The 18,388-nt window shown below is 34.1% G+C and overlaps 4 protein-coding genes across 6 annotated transcripts; 1 reads left to right on the top strand and 3 right to left on the bottom strand.

Annotated features, from left to right (window-relative positions):
- Positions 1-816: 816 nt before the first annotated feature.
- Positions 817-13,502, bottom strand: LOC147298209 (uncharacterized). 3 transcript variants are annotated; one of them, XM_086230169.1, is made up of 13 exons: positions 13,363-13,502; positions 12,243-13,283; positions 11,782-11,856; positions 6,464-6,619; positions 5,434-5,707; positions 5,201-5,300; positions 4,993-5,117; positions 4,822-4,903; positions 4,602-4,734; positions 3,374-3,537; positions 2,163-2,663; positions 1,914-2,045; positions 817-1,210 (listed from the first exon to the last, which is right to left on the bottom strand). In XM_086230169.1, exons 4-13 carry the CDS (start codon positions 6,605-6,607, stop codon positions 1,060-1,062), a joined length of 1,806 nt encoding a protein of 601 aa, XP_086086295.1. In that variant the 5' UTR covers positions 6,608-6,619; positions 11,782-11,856; positions 12,243-13,283; positions 13,363-13,502; the 3' UTR covers positions 817-1,059. The 3 variants fall into 3 exon arrangements, with proteins under 3 accessions (XP_086086295.1, XP_086086297.1, XP_086086296.1); XM_086230171.1 differs by having other exon boundaries at positions 1,914-2,042; XM_086230170.1 differs by lacking the exon at positions 11,782-11,856.
- LOC147298211 (uncharacterized) lies at positions 7,118-9,643 on the bottom strand. The gene is made up of 2 exons (XM_086245941.1): positions 7,241-9,643; positions 7,118-7,127 (listed from the first exon to the last, which is right to left on the bottom strand). The coding sequence occupies exons 1-2, from the start codon at positions 9,433-9,435 to the stop codon at positions 7,118-7,120; spliced, it is 2,205 nt and encodes a 734-aa protein (XP_086102067.1). The 5' UTR covers positions 9,436-9,643.
- LOC147298210 (uncharacterized) lies at positions 9,689-11,574 on the bottom strand. The gene is made up of 2 exons (XM_086245927.1): positions 11,202-11,574; positions 9,689-11,091 (listed from the first exon to the last, which is right to left on the bottom strand). The coding sequence occupies exons 1-2, from the start codon at positions 11,572-11,574 to the stop codon at positions 9,689-9,691; spliced, it is 1,776 nt and encodes a 591-aa protein (XP_086102053.1).
- A 509-nt stretch (positions 13,503-14,011) lies between the features above and the next one.
- On the top strand, positions 14,012-18,285 carry FIE (Transducin/WD40 repeat-like superfamily protein). Its single transcript, XM_086241560.1, has 13 exons — positions 14,012-14,233; positions 14,735-14,800; positions 14,922-15,044; positions 15,256-15,336; positions 15,415-15,507; positions 15,657-15,732; positions 16,145-16,224; positions 16,302-16,373; positions 16,772-16,831; positions 17,231-17,327; positions 17,474-17,537; positions 17,637-17,696; positions 17,785-18,285. The coding sequence occupies exons 1-13, from the start codon at positions 14,057-14,059 to the stop codon at positions 17,846-17,848; spliced, it is 1,113 nt and encodes a 370-aa protein (XP_086097686.1). The 5' UTR covers positions 14,012-14,056; the 3' UTR covers positions 17,849-18,285.
- Positions 18,286-18,388: the final 103 nt, after the last annotated feature.

The following is an 18,388-nucleotide window of genomic DNA, read 5'->3' as shown; positions in this document are numbered from 1 at the left end:
AGCAACTACAAATGGACATGTTCCATCATAAAATTGGCCAAAACAAATCGATTTGTTATGTTTGGTACATTTTTTTCTTTTTAAGTTTCGATACTTAAATTGACCTATAACCAGCTTAAACTGGTACAGTCACTAGTTTAAACATTTCAAACCGTGATTTAACCAAACTGAATCGATCAAAATTTTTTTTTTCAAAAAAACTTGTCTTCTCATGTGGAGCATCCCTTAAGGTAAACCTTACAACTCTATCACATTTTCATATTTGTGCCTCTCTCTCTTTTTCTCTCTCAAAAACTTTTATAGTTTTCAACTTTTTATATTTTCTCTACTTATAGTTCTCCTATGTCTATTTTGGTGTCGAAGCCTCAACCTCTTTCATGTCTCTTGCTTTCATCTTTATTACTTTTTGGCGGTGTTTTTGTCAAAATCAACCAATTTTTTGATATACCGATCACGATTGGTAAGGATTTCAAAACTCGATTATTATTCCAAATTTTGACTCATCAACAATGTCAAACCAATAAGAAAACCGCACTGAGATCTCGATGCATTGACTAATGCCTACCCCTAGATGTAACCTAAGCGTGGGACCTGAGGGGATCGGGTTGGTTAAAAAATTGTCATTCCTACATTAACCCTACATTTTTACCATTTTAAAATATTTGTTTGAAGTACTCTTTAGTAAGCAACTAGAATTTTTGCCCGCGCGTTGCTGCGGGTAACAACAATTGATAAAACGTTTTAAAGAGAGATGTGTTTGCTTTGTTAAGGTTGTGATGAGATGTTAAAAGAGTTATGAACATTGTAAATATATGATGAGTTGTTGCGTGTCAGATCATTCAAAATATAAGTGCCTTTCATAGGCTGTGTTTAAGTGCCTTTGATCCCCAGGCATGGCTGTTTGTTGTTTTAAGATATTGATGATATCTTAAAAGTGCAAACAGGATTCAAAAAATATTACAATACATGTGAGGAATGTGTGTGATGTTGAACAAAACATAAAGGGATGTACAGTGGTTGATTGTTCAAAAAAGCCATTTATGGTGATTGAGAATGGATTCAAATTGTGCTTGGTGACTTGTCCTCGCTTGCTTTCTGATGAGGGTTGGTTGGTTGCAAGGGGAGATGCTCATCATGTGTTTTTCCTTCTTTTGCTGTGGGGCTTTTGTCTTCTCTGTTAGCTTCTGTTGAGGGGATTTTTTCTGCTGTGCTGCATTTTTTGATGAGTATACAAAGTGTTAGAAATTGGAAGATGTTAGGTTAAAGTTAAGAAAGAAGGAATGAAGAGCAGATATTAATTGTCTTTTTTGTTTGTTGTGTGATTTGTTTTTGAGGTAAAAGAAATAATATATGATTATTAAATGATGAGGATGAAAGAATGAATGTTAAAATTGATGGTTGACTGCAATATGTATAAGATGAAACAAAATGAATAATGCAGGTAAGAATATATGTTTGGTCAAATTGATACATCATGATATGTCAGTGAAGGACTCGATAAAGTTTATTTTCATTACTTTTCTCTCTCAAGTCTCAACCATGAAAAGGTTATGAGAATATAAGATGCAGAGTATATACTTGATTTTATATATAGATAGCCCAAGTTCATTTTTTTTTGCCCATGTCCTGTAAAAAAATTTTCCTTCAAATTCAAGTATTCTCCATGCAGTGAATTGGAAAACTATTTACCATTGGTTGGAAAAGAAATAACCTAATTTCTGCATGGCATCATAAGTAGCAAAAAACAATGGTTGATGATTAAGAAGATTAGTAACTAAACCAAGCAATTTATGGCTATGAAGTGTAGCTTTTGGTTGGGTTTATTTGAATGTAATAATATTGCACCAAAAATTGTGTAAGTATGCAGTGGTGATCAAGAGTATTGTACGTCATCATTTGAGCATGGGTTATACCTGGCTGTGGATTTTGCTGTTTTTTTTTTGAAGGCCACGAGAGGAATGTCATCTGGGCTTGAAATGTCCTCTGTGGGTATTGGATTTGTAGCTGTCTCTGCGCCAGTGATTTCTTTAATTGCTGCTTCTCTGCTGGAGATGGTTTTTGGAACAACAGGGAAAAAAATAATGCATGTTAGAATTCAGAGAAATGTGTTATAAGTTGAATAGTATTAGGATGAGGGGTTAGAGGTTTTACAGATTGGGTACCTTTTGAATTTTTTCCTCACATTCATTAGAGAAGTGAAAAGAGCCCTTTTGACTGCAGCTTTTTTGGGTGATGGGAGAGTGGGGTATTTTGTGGAAGTCCTTGATGAACCAGAAGGTGTTTTTGGGGGGAATTTTTTGAAAGTAGGAGATGGGGTGGAAAGAAGATTTTTTTGGTTCATTTCTTCCGCTTCATGTATAACCATCTGTTGATCTGTGGGAAGAGAGGGTTGTTCAAGGACTTGGGGTTCATCATCAAAAACAGCGTGGATGAGAAGGTCATTTCTTTTGAAATCATTTTTCATGCTGCCAAACCTGATCTGGAAATTTTTAGTTTGGCCTCTAAGTCGAAGGATGTGATCTGGGAATTGATTCTGGTCACTAAAGCCCTGTTCAACAACCAAGCTGAAGCATGATATTCCAAAGAGTTGTTCAGCGGGGTCTCCAATTATGATAACACTGGTTGTGTTAGTTGCATCTGCAATTGCGAAGCTGACCTTGAACCTGTATTTTGAATGCCAGCAGCCATTGTTCAATTGAAGAATGCAAGTTAAGAAAGTATAAGAAGGTTAAACATATTTTATTGTGTGGTATATAGATGTGTTTAATTTTTATTTGATTGTTTGTGGTTGTGGAAATGTTATTAGGTCTGAAAGTTATGAACATTGTATTTTGGTAATATTATGAAGTGCATGCAGAAAAGTGATTATATATACTTTAATTATGTAAGGTGTGTGTTAAGGGATTTGTTATTGATGAAGCTGACCTTGAACCTGTATTTTCAATGGCAGCAGCCATTGTTCAATTGAAGAATGCAAGTTAAGAAAGTAGAAGAAGGTTAAACATATTTTATTCTGTGGTATATAGATGCGTTTAATTTTTATTTGATTGTTTGTAGTTGTGGAAATGTTATAAGCCTGAAAGTTATGAACATTGTATTTTGGTAATATTATGAAGTGCATGCAGAAAAGTGATTATATATACTTTAATTATGTAAGGTGTGTGTTAAGGGATTTGTTATTGATGAAAATAGTGATTATGGATGTGTGTTATAGATGGCAAATATAGGTTTTGTAAATGTGGAGTATGCATGGTATTTTGTAAGAATGCGTTTGATGTACAGCTAATAATCAGACAAAGTGATTATATTGTATGAAGTATACAGTCTATAATTGTTTGGTAAAGGTAAAAAGAAAGAAAAAAAAATTGGTTACCAAGGAATAGGAAGTGTGCTGAGGGTGCCGTGTCTTGGACAAAGGAGTTCATCACTCTGAGGTGAAGGCTTGACTTGTTTGTGGCAAGTTGGACATGCTCTGTACCACCATCCAGCATTTGTGTTGAACCGTGTAATGGTTGCACGGCACATAATCAGTTTGTCCTATAAGTTGTTGCAAATACATAATCAGGGTATTGAACATTTTTACATGAAATGAAAGATTTAAAATGTATGGCTTGACCTATTTGTTTTGATAAAGATGTGCATAAATGACAATGATGATGCAATTAGGAAAATAGGCTGTTTAAGTAAATTATATGAAGTGTATAAGAAAAAATAGACAATTTGATAATGGTTTAATTGAGAGGAGATTTTGATTTTTGGTGGTTTATGTTAGGCAACAGATATGCAGGATTAGAAATGGTTTAAATGCAGAATAATTTGAATAAAACTTTTGTTTAACATATTATATGAAGCGCGAAAGTTAATGGTTTTAGTTGTGTAGAAATGGTTGAGTTTGTGGACAATGGGTAGAAAGTTTTTGGTATTAGTGAAAACATTAAAAACAAATTGAATAAGTGTAAACATTTTTTGAATATTTGTTAGCATTTTATAGTTAATTGTGGAAAACAGGGTTTAGAAATAAATTGTAATCATTTGATGTCAAAATTGATGTTCCATAATTATAAGGATGTTATATTCAATGTTTCATTTTGTGGGAATATAATACATGATTATAAGTATTTTATGTCCATGTTGCTAATGTGTAAGTTATAGTTATTTTATAAGGACTTTAGTTGTCAGGTGGCAGTTAGTTAATATTAATATTTGTAGTTAATTGGTATAGATAGGTCTGTGTAAGCATTGTTTAGCAAGGTGTATTTGGTACAGGTATAGGACAGTCAGTTTGAGAAAGTTTGTATTGTGCAAGTGCCTGTGATTAATTAGTTGGTTAGAATGGATATGCATCGCTGGTAACCAGTGTAAAGCAATGTAGTTAGGCAGTGAGTAAATATTTAGAGACTTTATATTTCAGAAAGGCAAGCAGACATGTGAACATCAGTAAAGATGCCAAACCAGTAAAAGTGTGTAAGTTATGATATTATGAAAGAGTATAGTATAATAATCGTGTTAAAAATGTGAAACTATCGAGAGTTTGTGGCTGATAATCAAAAGAAGAAAAAAATTGTAGATGGTTATAAGATTTTGTTGTGAATGTGCATTACCTTGTGCAAATCTGGATCAAGTATATTCAATTCCGCTATATGCACCTTTTGACTCTCTTTTAATTGTTGATAAGGAAGGTGTACCATTGCTGAAGGTGGAAGTACTTTGATAGCCACTGCATTATCTTTGAAACTGAATTGTTGTTGCAAAAAAGATTGAATTAGAGAGTTATATTAAAAAAGTAGAACTCGTATATTGAAAAAGTTATAAAAATCTTACGCAATCTTGTAGGATTCAAGTTCTGGTATTGGTGGATTGATGAAATACAAGGTTGAGTTAGTGCTGCTAAGAACAGGTTTTCCTGTGCATGGTTAAAAGAAAGATTAAAGAGTTTTTTTAATGAATATTGGAGATGCAAATAATAGGAAGTTGAGAAAAGGTATCAGTTACCTTGATATTCTTTCACTTTGACGCTTGTGAAAACGATAAAAGTTGGTGGCGGCAACTGTTCTATAGCAGCATGATCAAAATTCTTTGCTGCATCGCTCCATAGTGTAATTCTAATTGTTTGATGGCTGCAACAATAAATGCAGGAGAAAATGTTTGAATGGTGATCATAAAAGCGTCAAGTTTGTAAGGTTTTGGTTAATGGTTGTACCTGATGTTTTCTATATACACTTCACATTTGCTCTCCAACCTTGTTTTCTCAATCATCTTTTGTTCCAAACGCTGTATTGCAGTTATGTGTCCCATCACATCTTCCAATGCATGAAAAAATGATAGTCAGTTGTTTAAAGTGTATAAGAGAAGTGTGCAATTAAAATTTGAGTGGTGTAAGAGAATAAAAAAAGGGAATGAAAATAATGGGATTAAATGTGTTCTGATCAGCACCTGTTAGAATGGTGGTTGTATTTATCCGTGCGGATAGTTGATTGTAATCCATGAGATGAAAACGGTGTGCTGGAATTTTTGGTTGAACAACTGTCAATCTCTTGAAGATGGTTCTCTCGTTGAAAATGATAGCAGCAGCATGAGGAACAACTTTGTAGACTGATCTGCTTTTGATTGTGTGAAAGCAGCTTATGTCATAGGCAGCTCCTGATTGTATCTTTGGAGCGACACAATCATAGTCAATCTCTTTGACTGTTGCTTGAATTGCGTCACCCTTGTTTCAGAAGAAAAATAAGGTTAATTAATCATGGTAGAATTGCAGCAATGAAGAAAATACATAAATCTTAAAAGTGCAAATACCAAATGATTGATGATATTGAAATATGAGAAAATGGAGCATAGAATTGATTGGTTTGTATGAGTTATGTGGACAGCATAGTAAGTTATACCTGTGCTATATAAACTTAGTTACATTACTCATGGTATGTGTGGAGCATATTAATTTTGATAATTGAATAAAGCTAGTATTTAGTATTAAAGACAAAATGTAGGTAGTTCAATATTTCACATGTGGAGACAATTTGTAGAGGGATTGTGTAAGGTTTTTTCAGCAGATAATTGTGGGTGTGAAGATCTGAAGTAATTATATATGAGTTTTGTTATTTAAAAGGTTGAAATGATGCTTTAATTATATGTTGTAATTTTGATTAAAAAAGATGGTGGTAGGCAGTATTAGCTTAATTTTGTTGAGATATTTAGATAATGTTAGTAGTATAAAGTGGTTGTGAGGAGTATTGTTTTTGAACATTTGATTTTTCATATGTAATAGTTTGGAAAAAAATATTGTTAGCTATTTAAGTTACATTATTTAGGATGAAAACAGTTTTGCAAGATGTTTTTACATTGAAAAATGGGGTTGGGAAAGTATGTCTGATGTACATTTAGGCAAAAATAATCTGTTTTTTAAAAATAGATTTGTTTAAAGGAACAAGTACATTAGTAGAATAAGTAATGGGGAGAGTTTATTTACCATTGCATCAACCAATATGCATTCTAAACCAGCAAATTGGTGATCAGATCCAAAGACTTTTGGCCTCCAGGTCCTGCAGATCCGAACTCTAATTCTGAGTTTGTCTTGATGAGGTTGCAAGCTCCTTATTGGACTTGTATCCATTGCATCAGTGGGCTGAAAAAACAAAGACATTTTGTGCAAGTAAAGGAAGAAATATATTCTGCTAAATAAGTATAGGTATAAATTATATAGAGATGTTTAGATATGCACGGAGAGAAGTTGAAACCTGAAACTAAATTTTGGAGAACATCTTTATAGACAATGTTTTTAGTGTATTTATTTGGCATCTCTCCATTGTTGTCTATAATTATTTTAAGGCCTTCCCTTGATGTAACCCTAGACAATGCAACATATAGTTGTCCATGGGTGAAGACAGGCTGGGGAAGATATAAACCAACTGTTTTAAGGGATTGTCCTTGGCTCTTATTTATGGTCATTGCATAGCTTGGTCTAATTGGGAATTGACGCCTTTTAAAAGTGAAAGGCCATTTTTTTTCTGTTGCTGTGAGGATGATTCTAGGTATAAAGAATTTATGGCCTATGTTGCTACCAGTTAGTACCTTTGCTTCAATAACCCTATTAGTCATTTGGGTTATGACTAACCTAGTTCCATTACATAGCCCTGAAGATTGATTTAAGTTTCTTAATAACATGATGGGCATGCCTATTTTTAAAGTTAGAGTATGTGGAGGTAAGCCATTGAATTCAAGCTGATTAAGGAATTCTGTGGGATACATCATGGTAAGATTTTCTAAATTTCCAGATGAGGAGCATAGACAATCAGAACTTAAATAAGTTCTGGCTTCTGCAGGTAATAAATTGATGGCATAGTTATTTATCTCAGTGACAGTAGAATTCTTAGGTGTAACTATGGCTCTTTCTCTTAAGTAAGCATAATTGTCAAAGTTGGTAAGAAAATCTGGGTATGCTGCTAAAAAAATTGATTCAACTGGATTTGTGTAAGAGTCAATCAATAAATCTTCAGGAATTTCTACCCAAGAGACCTCTTCATCTGTTTGATCATTTATATCACAGATTTCACCATCACCAATTTTGAGTATCCAAGCAGCAAAGTCTGCAAGTTTTGTTCTTTCCTGAATGTTTAACCCCTCTCTTAACAGCCTCATATTCTCTTTCAAACAAAAAATTTTGAAAGAGGGCCATAAGTATGAACTGTTAAGAGTGGCATGTATTATTTCTTCCCTTGTTCCACCTGGAATAACTGGCAGTATTTGCCTAAAATCACCCCCCAGTAAAAAAGGTTTCCCACCAAATGGGAGAGGTTGACCTGAACTATCTAAATCCGATAAAATATCGCATAATGATTTATCCAGTGCTTCAAAGCAGTCTTTATGATTCATTGGTGCTTCATCCCAAACAACTAAGGCAGCTTTTTCAATCAATTTAGCGAGATGAGTGTGTTTTTTTATTTGACATGTGGAAGAATCAGTCAGATTGAGGGGAATTTGAAACCTAGAATGAGCTGTTCTGCCTCCAGGTAAGAGCAATGATGCAATACCTGATGAAGCAACAGCTAGAACAATTTGACCCTGAGATCTAATTTTATTAATGATTGTGTGCCACAAAAAAGTCTTTCCAGTTCCCCCATGGCCATAAACAAAAAACAAACCAGATTTTTTTTCATTTATGGCAGTGATAACAGAATCATACACGTGTCTTTGTTCTTTGTTGAGTTGAGTGATTAAAACAGAATGCTGATTGGCTAAGTGATGAAGATCATAATTTAATTCTTCCCTTAACAATTTGTTCCTAATTTGTAACATGCTGTGCTCATCAGGAATTGGAAGATTATGATCTTTTAAGCTGCTAGATGATGCATTAAACAATAGCTCAAGCTCATACAGAAGTGAATTTTGTAATTCAGATTGTGGCACAATGAGATTAGGCATACAAAATGTTTTTCTAAGATTATATAACATGTCATCACACATATTTTGCCAATGAGCATTGAAAATGAATGCAGGATCTGCTACATCACAAAACAAAATGATTGTAACAAATAATTGTCTTAATTCAGAGCATGATGCTGCGTCAACAACATTTTCTAAGGCCTCAATCCATTCCTTATCATCCCCTAACAGACCTAAAGACCTACATGCAGACTGATATGATGGGTGTTTAATGCCATTAAGAGTTTTTATATCATCAAAATCAAAGGCACCTTTATGGGAATTTAAAAGCATTCTCAAGTAATATAATTCTCCAGCTGCAGGGTGTACATAGGCTATTCTCCCTATAGATTTCCCTTGTTTTCTAGGTGTCCAAATCTTATCGCGAGAATTCCATACAAATTTAGAAGGAAATTCTGAATAAGATAAGTTTCGTGCTTGAGGATAGTTTTTATTTGCTTGAAACCAACTGGTTAACATCGTATCTTGAATTGTGGCTCGGTTAAGAATTGAATCAAGTGATTGATCTTCAGCGAAGATAACACTTTGGTTTAAAGGCAGATGTATAGGCAATCGTTCAACAGCAGGTTGTCTAGAATGAATGGGAAATTGAAATAATCTCCATGCAGCTTCATATGGTGATATATATCTACAATTAAGATAGGATAATATTTCATCATGTGGCTTGTTTTCAATTATTACCCTAGCTCTATCCGAACCTTTGTTGATGTATTTGAATAAATATTTTATGAGCATTGATTGACAACACAGTTCAACATTTATATGAGCATTATATCTTAGCAGTAACTCTGAATTGTAAGGCACTATAAAGCTGTTATCAAGTTTAATTCCATTTTTGAGCACAAATCTATTAGGATTATCGCGACGCCTATACGTAGGAAAACCACTGGTTTCAAAAACAGTTTCACTTTTGTATTGCTTTGGGAAAAATTTAGAGCACTTTCCTGCTCGCATGCAAGGAGAATTAGGATTTAAATGACCACATGGACCATGGATCATGAACTGATCTACAATATGATAAAGTGTTGGATCCACAGCTTTGTCTGGCAATTCAGCTGAGATTATCGAGTCAATATCTGCTGCAGACAATGACTTGAAATCGTGTTCTAACCAAATGAGGAGGTGACAATGAGGCAAGCCTCTTTTTTGAAATTCAATCGTATGAACTTCTGTTTGATGCAACAGACATGAAAAAAAGGACACGATTAATTAAATTTGTATTTAAAAAGGTAGAAAATCAACAAAGAATAAATTATCTTTGATGAAATTCACCTGCTGCAAGTGGTCCGAAAGGTTGTCCTGATTTGATGTAACTAACCAAGTCATTTAGTTTGATTTTGAATATTCTAGCAATGATATCAGGCCTATCCTCTGGTTTGCAGCCAGGTTTTCTAAGAAGTTCTCTAATAATTTCAGGCCATTTGACATTGGAAGTAAAGGTAATAAAAAGATCTGGATTTCCATAATGCCTACAAATTGCCATAGCATCTTGGTAATTATTAATCATATATCTAGCACTTCCAATGTGTGAGGTTGGCAATATAATCCGCTGTCCTAGATCAGTGGCATTTGTATGACCCATTGAAACTGCATCATAAATGCCTTTATAAACTTCACTTCTGAGATTTTTTTGATTTTTTCTAATGAAATCTAATCTATCCTCTTCAAGAGTTGCATAGGCATCCACTAAAAATTGTTGAAATAATCTACCACCTTTCAACAGTGTACTAAATTCAAATTGTCTCTCCTGAATTTGATAGGCTATAAAGGCTCTCATAGGCACCCTTCCTGTTTTTGGCTGATGACCTTTAAAATCATGATTCCATTTAATATCAGGGCTATAACCATCTTCACCATGAGGAAATAGAATAGGATATTGTAAAGACATGAATTTTGGGTTTAATTTTGTTATTCGTTTCAACTCTCCACTTTGATTTTCTATGACAATATCTCTATTTGAGTCAAACAGACCAATATCTCCCACTATGAGACCAGCAATTTCATCAGATGTTGGGCTTTCATATTGTTTGCCATGATCTAATTGTTTTCCCATTATTCTGACTTTCATATCATTAATAGAAGTGCTTTCTAACTTATCCCTGACTGTTCTAAAGAATTTTACCAAGTCATTTGATTGGTCAAACATTTTAATAAGGCCTTCAACAACTTTTGGATCAAGATTTGTATTATTTTGTTTACAATTAACTGCATTAAGGCGATTCATAACTTCATTATAGGTATCATAGATATAGAGCTGGGCAAATTTTGGAGACTCACCTTCCGGTGGTAACAATGATCCCATTAAATGATGAACCTGCCCACTAATCTTAAAAATGTAAGGACCCGGCCTATTGTTAATCGAATGATCAATTTTGGCTCCCATTGAAGTGAATGCAAACATAGAATTGTATGCCCTAATATTGTCTCTAAATATTGAGCTTTTTTGGCCTTTGCTCGGATCAAGTAAATTGTCTAAAAAGTTGGGAGTTGGTTTGGTAATTGGAAGTTTAACTTTTCCTTGCAAACAACAGAGAGTGAACAAAGGCTGTTTGTCTATAGATTTTTTAGCAATGGATTCATTCAGCCAAAAAAGTGCACCACAGTAAATGCACTTATAATCCTTATCTCCAAAATCTACATATTTGTGAATCATTCCTATGGAAAGAAGAAGTGTAAAAGAAAGAAAGAGTATCAATGCATATTATTATTGATAGGAGAATAATTTAGAAATGCTGAAATAAATTTTAATAAAATATTTAACATACTTTGTCTTTTCTTCTGATAAAATGATTGGCTCCTATAGGTGTGATTTGCAGTGTTTTCATTCAATGTGGAGTTGAGGGGTGGAAGTTCAGAATGTAAAACATTTACATCAGAGGATAGAACATCAGAATCAGAGTCCAATTGTTCCAAAGGGACCTGTTCTGTAGTTGGCTGAATTGGATTAGTATGCGTTAAAGTTGTATTCCTAATAGACTTGTGTTTTTTCCTATGAGTTGGAGGATTTGATTCAGAGGCAGCGGTAGAAAGAACATGACAGACATTTTCAGGGGCAACTTGCACACCAGTTGAAATATGAGGACAGTCATCTTTATCTAACATGAGAAATCTAGCACGAACCCTAGACTTTTTATTCATCACATTCGAAGAAAGAAACCTGAAGCAATCAATAAATAGCTGGAAGAAAAGAAAGACAGACATATAAATAAATTGCAAATTTAATAGAAGATATATATAACAACCAATGAAAAGAAATTCATACTTATCTATGAGCAGAAGAATTCTAAGATGATAAATAACAGATGCATATGAAACACATTTAAAAAACAGGCAGCAGAAAGTGACCTTTTTGCGCAGCAACAACAAATGCCTTAAGAACGCAGCGTGAAGATCAAGCTCAAACAACTAATACAACAGTACCTACAAAACATACATATGAATGTTCGAAGTGAAGCAATCACATAAAAATAAAGGAAAACTTAGATATAGGACAAATAAAAGATTTTAAAAGTATACAAATAAATGTATAAGGGAGCCAATTAAAACTGATTGATTTGAAAGCCAAACATTTAAAAAAACAAAAAGAGATTTTTTATCGATGAGATTGAAAGGAAAAAGCCTGAAGCAATCAATAAATAGGTGGAGGAAAACAAAACAGACATATAAATAGATTACAAATTGAAAAGAAGATATATATAACAACCAATCAATGGAAAATCATATTTATTTATGAGCAGAATATGTCTAAGATGATAAGTAACAAATGCATATCGAAGATATTTAAAAAACAGGTAGCAGAAGCTAACCTTTTTGCGCAGCAAGAACAAATGCCACAACAACGCAGCCTCAAGATGAAGCTCAAACAACTAAGAGAGCAGTACCTAGAAAATATACACATGAATGTTAAAAATCAAGCAATGACATAAAAATAAAGGAAAATTTAGATATAAGAGAAATAAAAGATTAAAAAAGTACAGACATAAAAGTATAACGGAGGCAATTGAAATTGATTTATTTGAAAGCCAAACATGAAAAAAAACAAAAAGAATTGAAGTGGCGGCATAAATCTTAATATTTTTATTCTATCAAATGAAAAAAAAAAATAGATTTAGAATAAGAAAAAATGTTAAGGAAGATAAATAAGAATGGTTGATGGGAATATGTATAGCATGAGAGAAAATTAAGAAGATATGTAGAAAGCAATATTTGATAAGAGTCAAAGACTCTGATGTGCGCCAATATAAACCAAAGCAATGGAACCAGTTAAATTCAGACAGAGAAAGAGAGGAGAAAAAAGGGAAGGTCGAAAAACAAAAAGGCAGTAACATAATCTAATGCATACTAATGAAAGTTGATACCTGTGTAGGCAGCTATATAGCCAATAAAAATGATAGTTAATTAATTTTATGGCTGAAAAAAGTTGATCATGCAAGAACTATATTAAGAGAACAATTAAATAACTGCATAAACTAATTATTTTCATGGAGTGTATAAATTTTTTTCAAGGTAAAGATTTCTAAACAGAACCCAGGAGTACGGCGTAATAGAAAGAAAAAAACAGGAGGCAGACATGAAACACTCACAGAAAAAAACTAATAGAAAATAAACAAAAATGGATATTTAAAGATATAACAATAAATGCAAGCACACACCCAGAGCAATGATACACAAAATGCAAACAGAGACGCAGCGAAGAGAAGCCAAGCAAACAGAAGCAGAATGATATGAAAAAATGAGATAAGAGAGAGATGGAACTTATCTGATAAGGAGCAGGTAGAAACGAAAGGACGGATCTGAATCACACCACCCGAAACACAAACGAACGGCAATCGAAAAGCCAGATGAAGCTGAAACAGTGAAGTTGTCAGTGAGATTTGACAAAAGATAAAAGAAAAAAAAAAAAACCCTAAAAAATTTGTGGCTGACCTCTTCGATGCGATGAATTAATCGCATCATCTGTTTGAAATACTGAACCAGCCCAACACATCAAACGACAAAATAAACCAAGGCAGATTGTTGATCCACTCGGAATCACAACCACACAAATAAATGAAGGTGCGACCCAGTTCGAATCACAACCGGAGGAATACATGAAGGTGGGATCAAAGCCCCCACAGCAGATGGTTCATCTGGTTGAAACATTAACCATGAACCCAGATAAAGCAAGAGAACACGAATGACCATAAAGCACAGACGCATTTGTGGTATTATCAAAATGGCAAACAGATCAAAAAAAAAAAAGCGTGTGAGAAGAAACCGCAGAGAAATAAAGCAATGGCAGACAATGTAAAAATTTCGAAACAACATGGGCTAGAAACAGACAGGGACGAAATTACAAAAAAGGGCCGAAGAAAAGGGGAAAACTCAAAAGGCGAAGCACGTGTAAATTAAGGCTGTTAGAAGGGCAAAACGGAATTTTCACGATGAACAGGCTATGAACAGTGTGAACAGTGGCGACCGAACCCTGTTTTAGTATATATAGAATTTTAGAAAAATCAGATTAACATATATACCACAATTTTTGTTTTTATATACCAAAAACAAACTGCCATATTAAAGTTTCCGACTTTCCGTTTATTGTGAAGTGGTTGGTGTTTTTTTGCTCTCCTGTGCTGCGCTAATGTCGAAGTTCTCTTTGGGATCGGAGCCAGTGGTGGGTTCACTGACACCCTCAAAGAAGAGAGAGTACAGAGTCACCAACAGGCTCCAAGAGGGTAAGCGGCCCCTATACGCCGTCGTCTTCAACTTCATCGACTCTCGCTACTTCAACGTCTTCGCCACCGTCGGTGGCAATCGGGTTCGTTTCTTGGAACTAAACTCAACAAAGAAAGAACTTGTTTTTTTACCTAGAGAAAAGTGTTAGCTGAACTTTCCTTCGTTTTCTCGGAAACCAAACAGAAAGTATATGCCTTTTCAGCTGATTATTTGTTAGTTTTTGGCTTTTATTTTTATTTTTATATAATTTCTTTAATGGGTTTGGTCAGATAGAGTGCATTACTAGAGATTTAGGTTCTTTCTGGGTTTTTGGTCTCAGCTTTTCATAATTTTTTTATGCTCGAGAGGGGGGTTCTCAGTTCTGAATACAATGAAATGATTATTAAAGTCGGTATTTTGGAGAAAAAAAAAAAAGGAGTACCACATTTCATATCTAGAATAGTGGTAGTGGTGAATTATGGTTGTCCTGAGCTGGTAATGTATAGTTCACTACTTCATTTGCAAATAATCAATGTAGGAAACAAAATACAAGGTTGTCTTTCCTAGTAATATTGTTGCTTATTGTTATTATTATTAATTTCAGGTGACTGTATACCAATGTCTAGAAGGGGGTGTAATAGCTGTGTTGCAGTCTTACATTGATGAAGATGTAAGTAAAGACAGCCATCATTCAGTCATTTATCAAATGGATTGGCAAATGGTTGAGCATTCATTTGTCAATCTTTAAAACTGTTTGCAAATATGTGATTGTCATGTGCTTTGTAGATCAGAAGGATGAGTCTTTTTACACTGTGACCTGGGCCTGCAACGTTGATGGAACCCCATTTGTTGTGGCTGGAGGAATCAATGGTATAATCCGTGTCATTGATTGTGGCAGTGAGAAGATAGACAAGGTATCTTGTTACCGGGGTCTGAGCTCCTAGACATTATAGTGGTCCTGTAGTAGTAGCTTAAATGCTTTTCACTATACCTAACATACAATCAGGATGTAGGTGCACATCTAGTTCAGCTGAAATTTTTAAAGTTTTTTGAAAGTTCTTGAGTGGCGATGACAATTTTTTTCCTTTCCATTCTTTTTCCCCTAAAGTACTCATCTATGTGCAGAGTTTTGTTGGCCATGGGGACTCAATAAATGAAATCAGGACTCAGCCATTGAAGTCATCACTTGTAGTGTCAGCAAGCAAAGTGAACACAATAACCTTTTCTCTTTTTCCTTTTAAGATGTTTGCTGTCTACTTTATTATTAATCTTTGAACTGACCAGGATGAGTCAGTTCGGTTGTGGAATGTTCATACTGGAATATGTATTTTGATATTCGCTGGAGCAGGAGGACACCGCAATGAAGTCTTGAGTGTGGTAAGTATATTAGACAAGGAGTCATGTCATGTCACCCTTCTATTAATCTTCTCAGGAGAACTCTATTCTCCCATTGCTTTGTTATGAAAATTGTGATACAAGAAAAGGATTTGAGAGGCTAATTATATACCTTTTGCTGACTATCATAGGACTTCCATCCTTCTGACATATATCGCATTGCAAGTTGTGGCATGGACAACACCGTTAAGATCTGGTCAATGAAAGGTAAGACTTCATGCTGTTGGTCCATATGAGAATTTACATAATTTTATTTGGTACTCGTTAGTTTTTCTCTTTGATGCCACTATTTGACATGGATCACAATAGCCCCAAACTTATCCATTCAAAATATCCTGTCTTCTAGATGGACTGTTGAGATTGGACAAAATTTGTTGTGAAGACAATCAGTATAGTGCGTATACTTATGGTCTTAAAAAATGTAAGAAAATTTTAGTGATAGAAAATATAAGCAGCCCTATTTGTTGTACTAGTCTTGAAGAAAGTAATGGGTATGGTTCTTAAGTAATGCCTTATACTCATATCTGAAGGTCAGCTTGCTCTAATGTTTAGATGGGCTTTGACAGGGTATAGTCAATTTTATTTCTTAACTTTTCTTATATCATTGACTTTGTTTCAGAGTTCTGGACATATGTAGAGAAATCTTTCACATGGACAGATCTTCCATCAAAATTCCCTACAAAATATGTACAATTTCCTGTGAGTATCTGTTGTTCTCCGTGTTGCAGATTAGAGTTTTCATTATCATTTCATCTGATATTGCTTTAATCTTTCAGGTATTCATAGCCTCCATTCACACAAACTATGTTGACTGTAATAGGTGGCTTGGTGATTTTGTCCTCTCAAAGGTGAATCACAGCTTCATACACGATATATGTTTTTATATAAATAAAATCTGAAAGTGCTTTGTGAATGGAAAAGGGCCACATTGTATAAGATTGAAAATCTATGTTAATATGTCAAATTATAGGTTGTTTCCTAATAGACTAACTTAAATTAGCACAATCATCTGGTTCAAATGACTTATTGACTTATTAAGTTCTCAAAAAATTGGTCCATTCGTTTGTGGTGGTATCACCCATTGCATAGCTTATTGGGCCAACTAAAATCAAGATAAAGTTTAATTGCTATTTGGAATGATTTAGCATGGTGTGATACATTTTGTCCATATGTTAAATAGTTGCAAAGAATGGATTTTATATATTCTCTAATTATTACATTAATGGATTATGCTGTGAATTTTCAGAGTGTTGACAATGAAATTGTGCTGTGGGAACCAAAAATGAAGGAACAATCTCCTGGGGAGGTTAGAATACCTTCACCCTCTATTTTTAAAGATGTTGAGGACCCGTTTGATAACGTTTTTTATTTTTTTAATTTAAGATGTAGAGTGAAAATATATGGGAGAAAAAATGAAGGGAGACAAGAGATTAGAGAGGTGAGGAAGAATTGAGGGGGAATATATAAAACTAAACACTTAAAACAACCTTAAATAGTTTTCTGTTTTATTTTTATTTTTTTATAAGTCATTCTATGTATTTTCTCTCCTCTCTCCCTCTCTCTAATTAAAAACAAAAAGCGTAACCAATCGAGCCCTTAATATTTTTATCCTTTACTGTTTGTTCAATGGAATTTTCACTGCTTTTAGGTGATTGTGTACAATTCCAGTGATCCTACTTTCTGTTTATGGATGCTTTTTGATTAGGGTACTGTTGACATCCTCCAAAAATACCCTGTTCCAGAGTGTGATATTTGGTTCATCAAGTTTTCCTGTGATTTCCATTACCATGCAGCTGCTATAGGTAATGCAAACTGCATGTAGAATTGCGTTGACTGTTTGTAGTTGCACAAGTTATTGTTGATATAATTCTTGAAATTATCAAAAAAAGAAGAGACCATACAACTATTTGCAGACTTCTCTTAGCCTATATTGTTTACTGTCTAACAGGGAATAGAGAAGGAAAGATTTTCATTTGGGAACTACAGTCCAGCCCCCCTGTTCTTATTGCAAAGTAGGTTTGCTTTGCTGTTCTTTATCAAATACCCCATGCTGAAGAAAGTTGTAATTTTGAAATTTAAACCAGTAAGCATACCCTTGAACCATTTTTCAGGTTGTCCCATGCGCAGTCAAAATCTCCAATTAGACAAACTGCCATGTCCTATGATGGAAGGTGACAATACATGGTTTATCTATCATATATATATATGTTGTTAATAATATCCATTGATAATGTGCAAATTTCTTTTTGTATATTGCAGCACCATTCTCAGCTGCTGCGAGGACGGGACTATTTGGCGATGGGATGTCATGGCAAATTCTTAAAACCTATCCAAGTGGGTTTATTGGCATGATTTTATCAAAATACTTATTGCTGTTCAATTTGGATCAGCTTTGGTTCACTTTGGTAAAGTATTTGGTGGTATTCGGAATAGAGCAAACTAACCAACGTGAAATATGTGATGGAAATGTAACCTTTACTCCAGCCTAGTTATGTAAGTTATATAAGGTTAACAGCAAATCTATTCAGAGTTTGAAAGAAATGTATTATGAAACTATGTCATCATTCTTTTAAAACTTGTCCCTAATGGCTCTAAGCTAAGGTTGACTGAAGTAATTGAAGAAATTAAGGTTGCAATTTTGGGAATTTATACTGTAATTTATACTAAGATAATTCTCAGGCCAAGAAGAAAGGTTATCAATGTCCAACCTTGGCCTGTAAATAAGGGCAACTACCAACAGTACAAGTACTTTTATCAACAATGGTTTTTCAGCTTTGATAATTCCACACAAACAGTGAAAGTCTTCGGTCATACCCATGACAATTTGATATGCCAAAAATGGACTCCCTCTCTATGCATATTT

Source organism: Dryas octopetala, chromosome 1 (assembly GCF_963921425.1).
Source record: "Dryas octopetala chromosome 1, drDryOcto1.1, whole genome shotgun sequence".
NCBI classification, from domain to species: domain Eukaryota; kingdom Viridiplantae; phylum Streptophyta; class Magnoliopsida; order Rosales; family Rosaceae; genus Dryas; species Dryas octopetala.
This window is presented reverse-complemented; position numbering and strand designations above follow the sequence as displayed.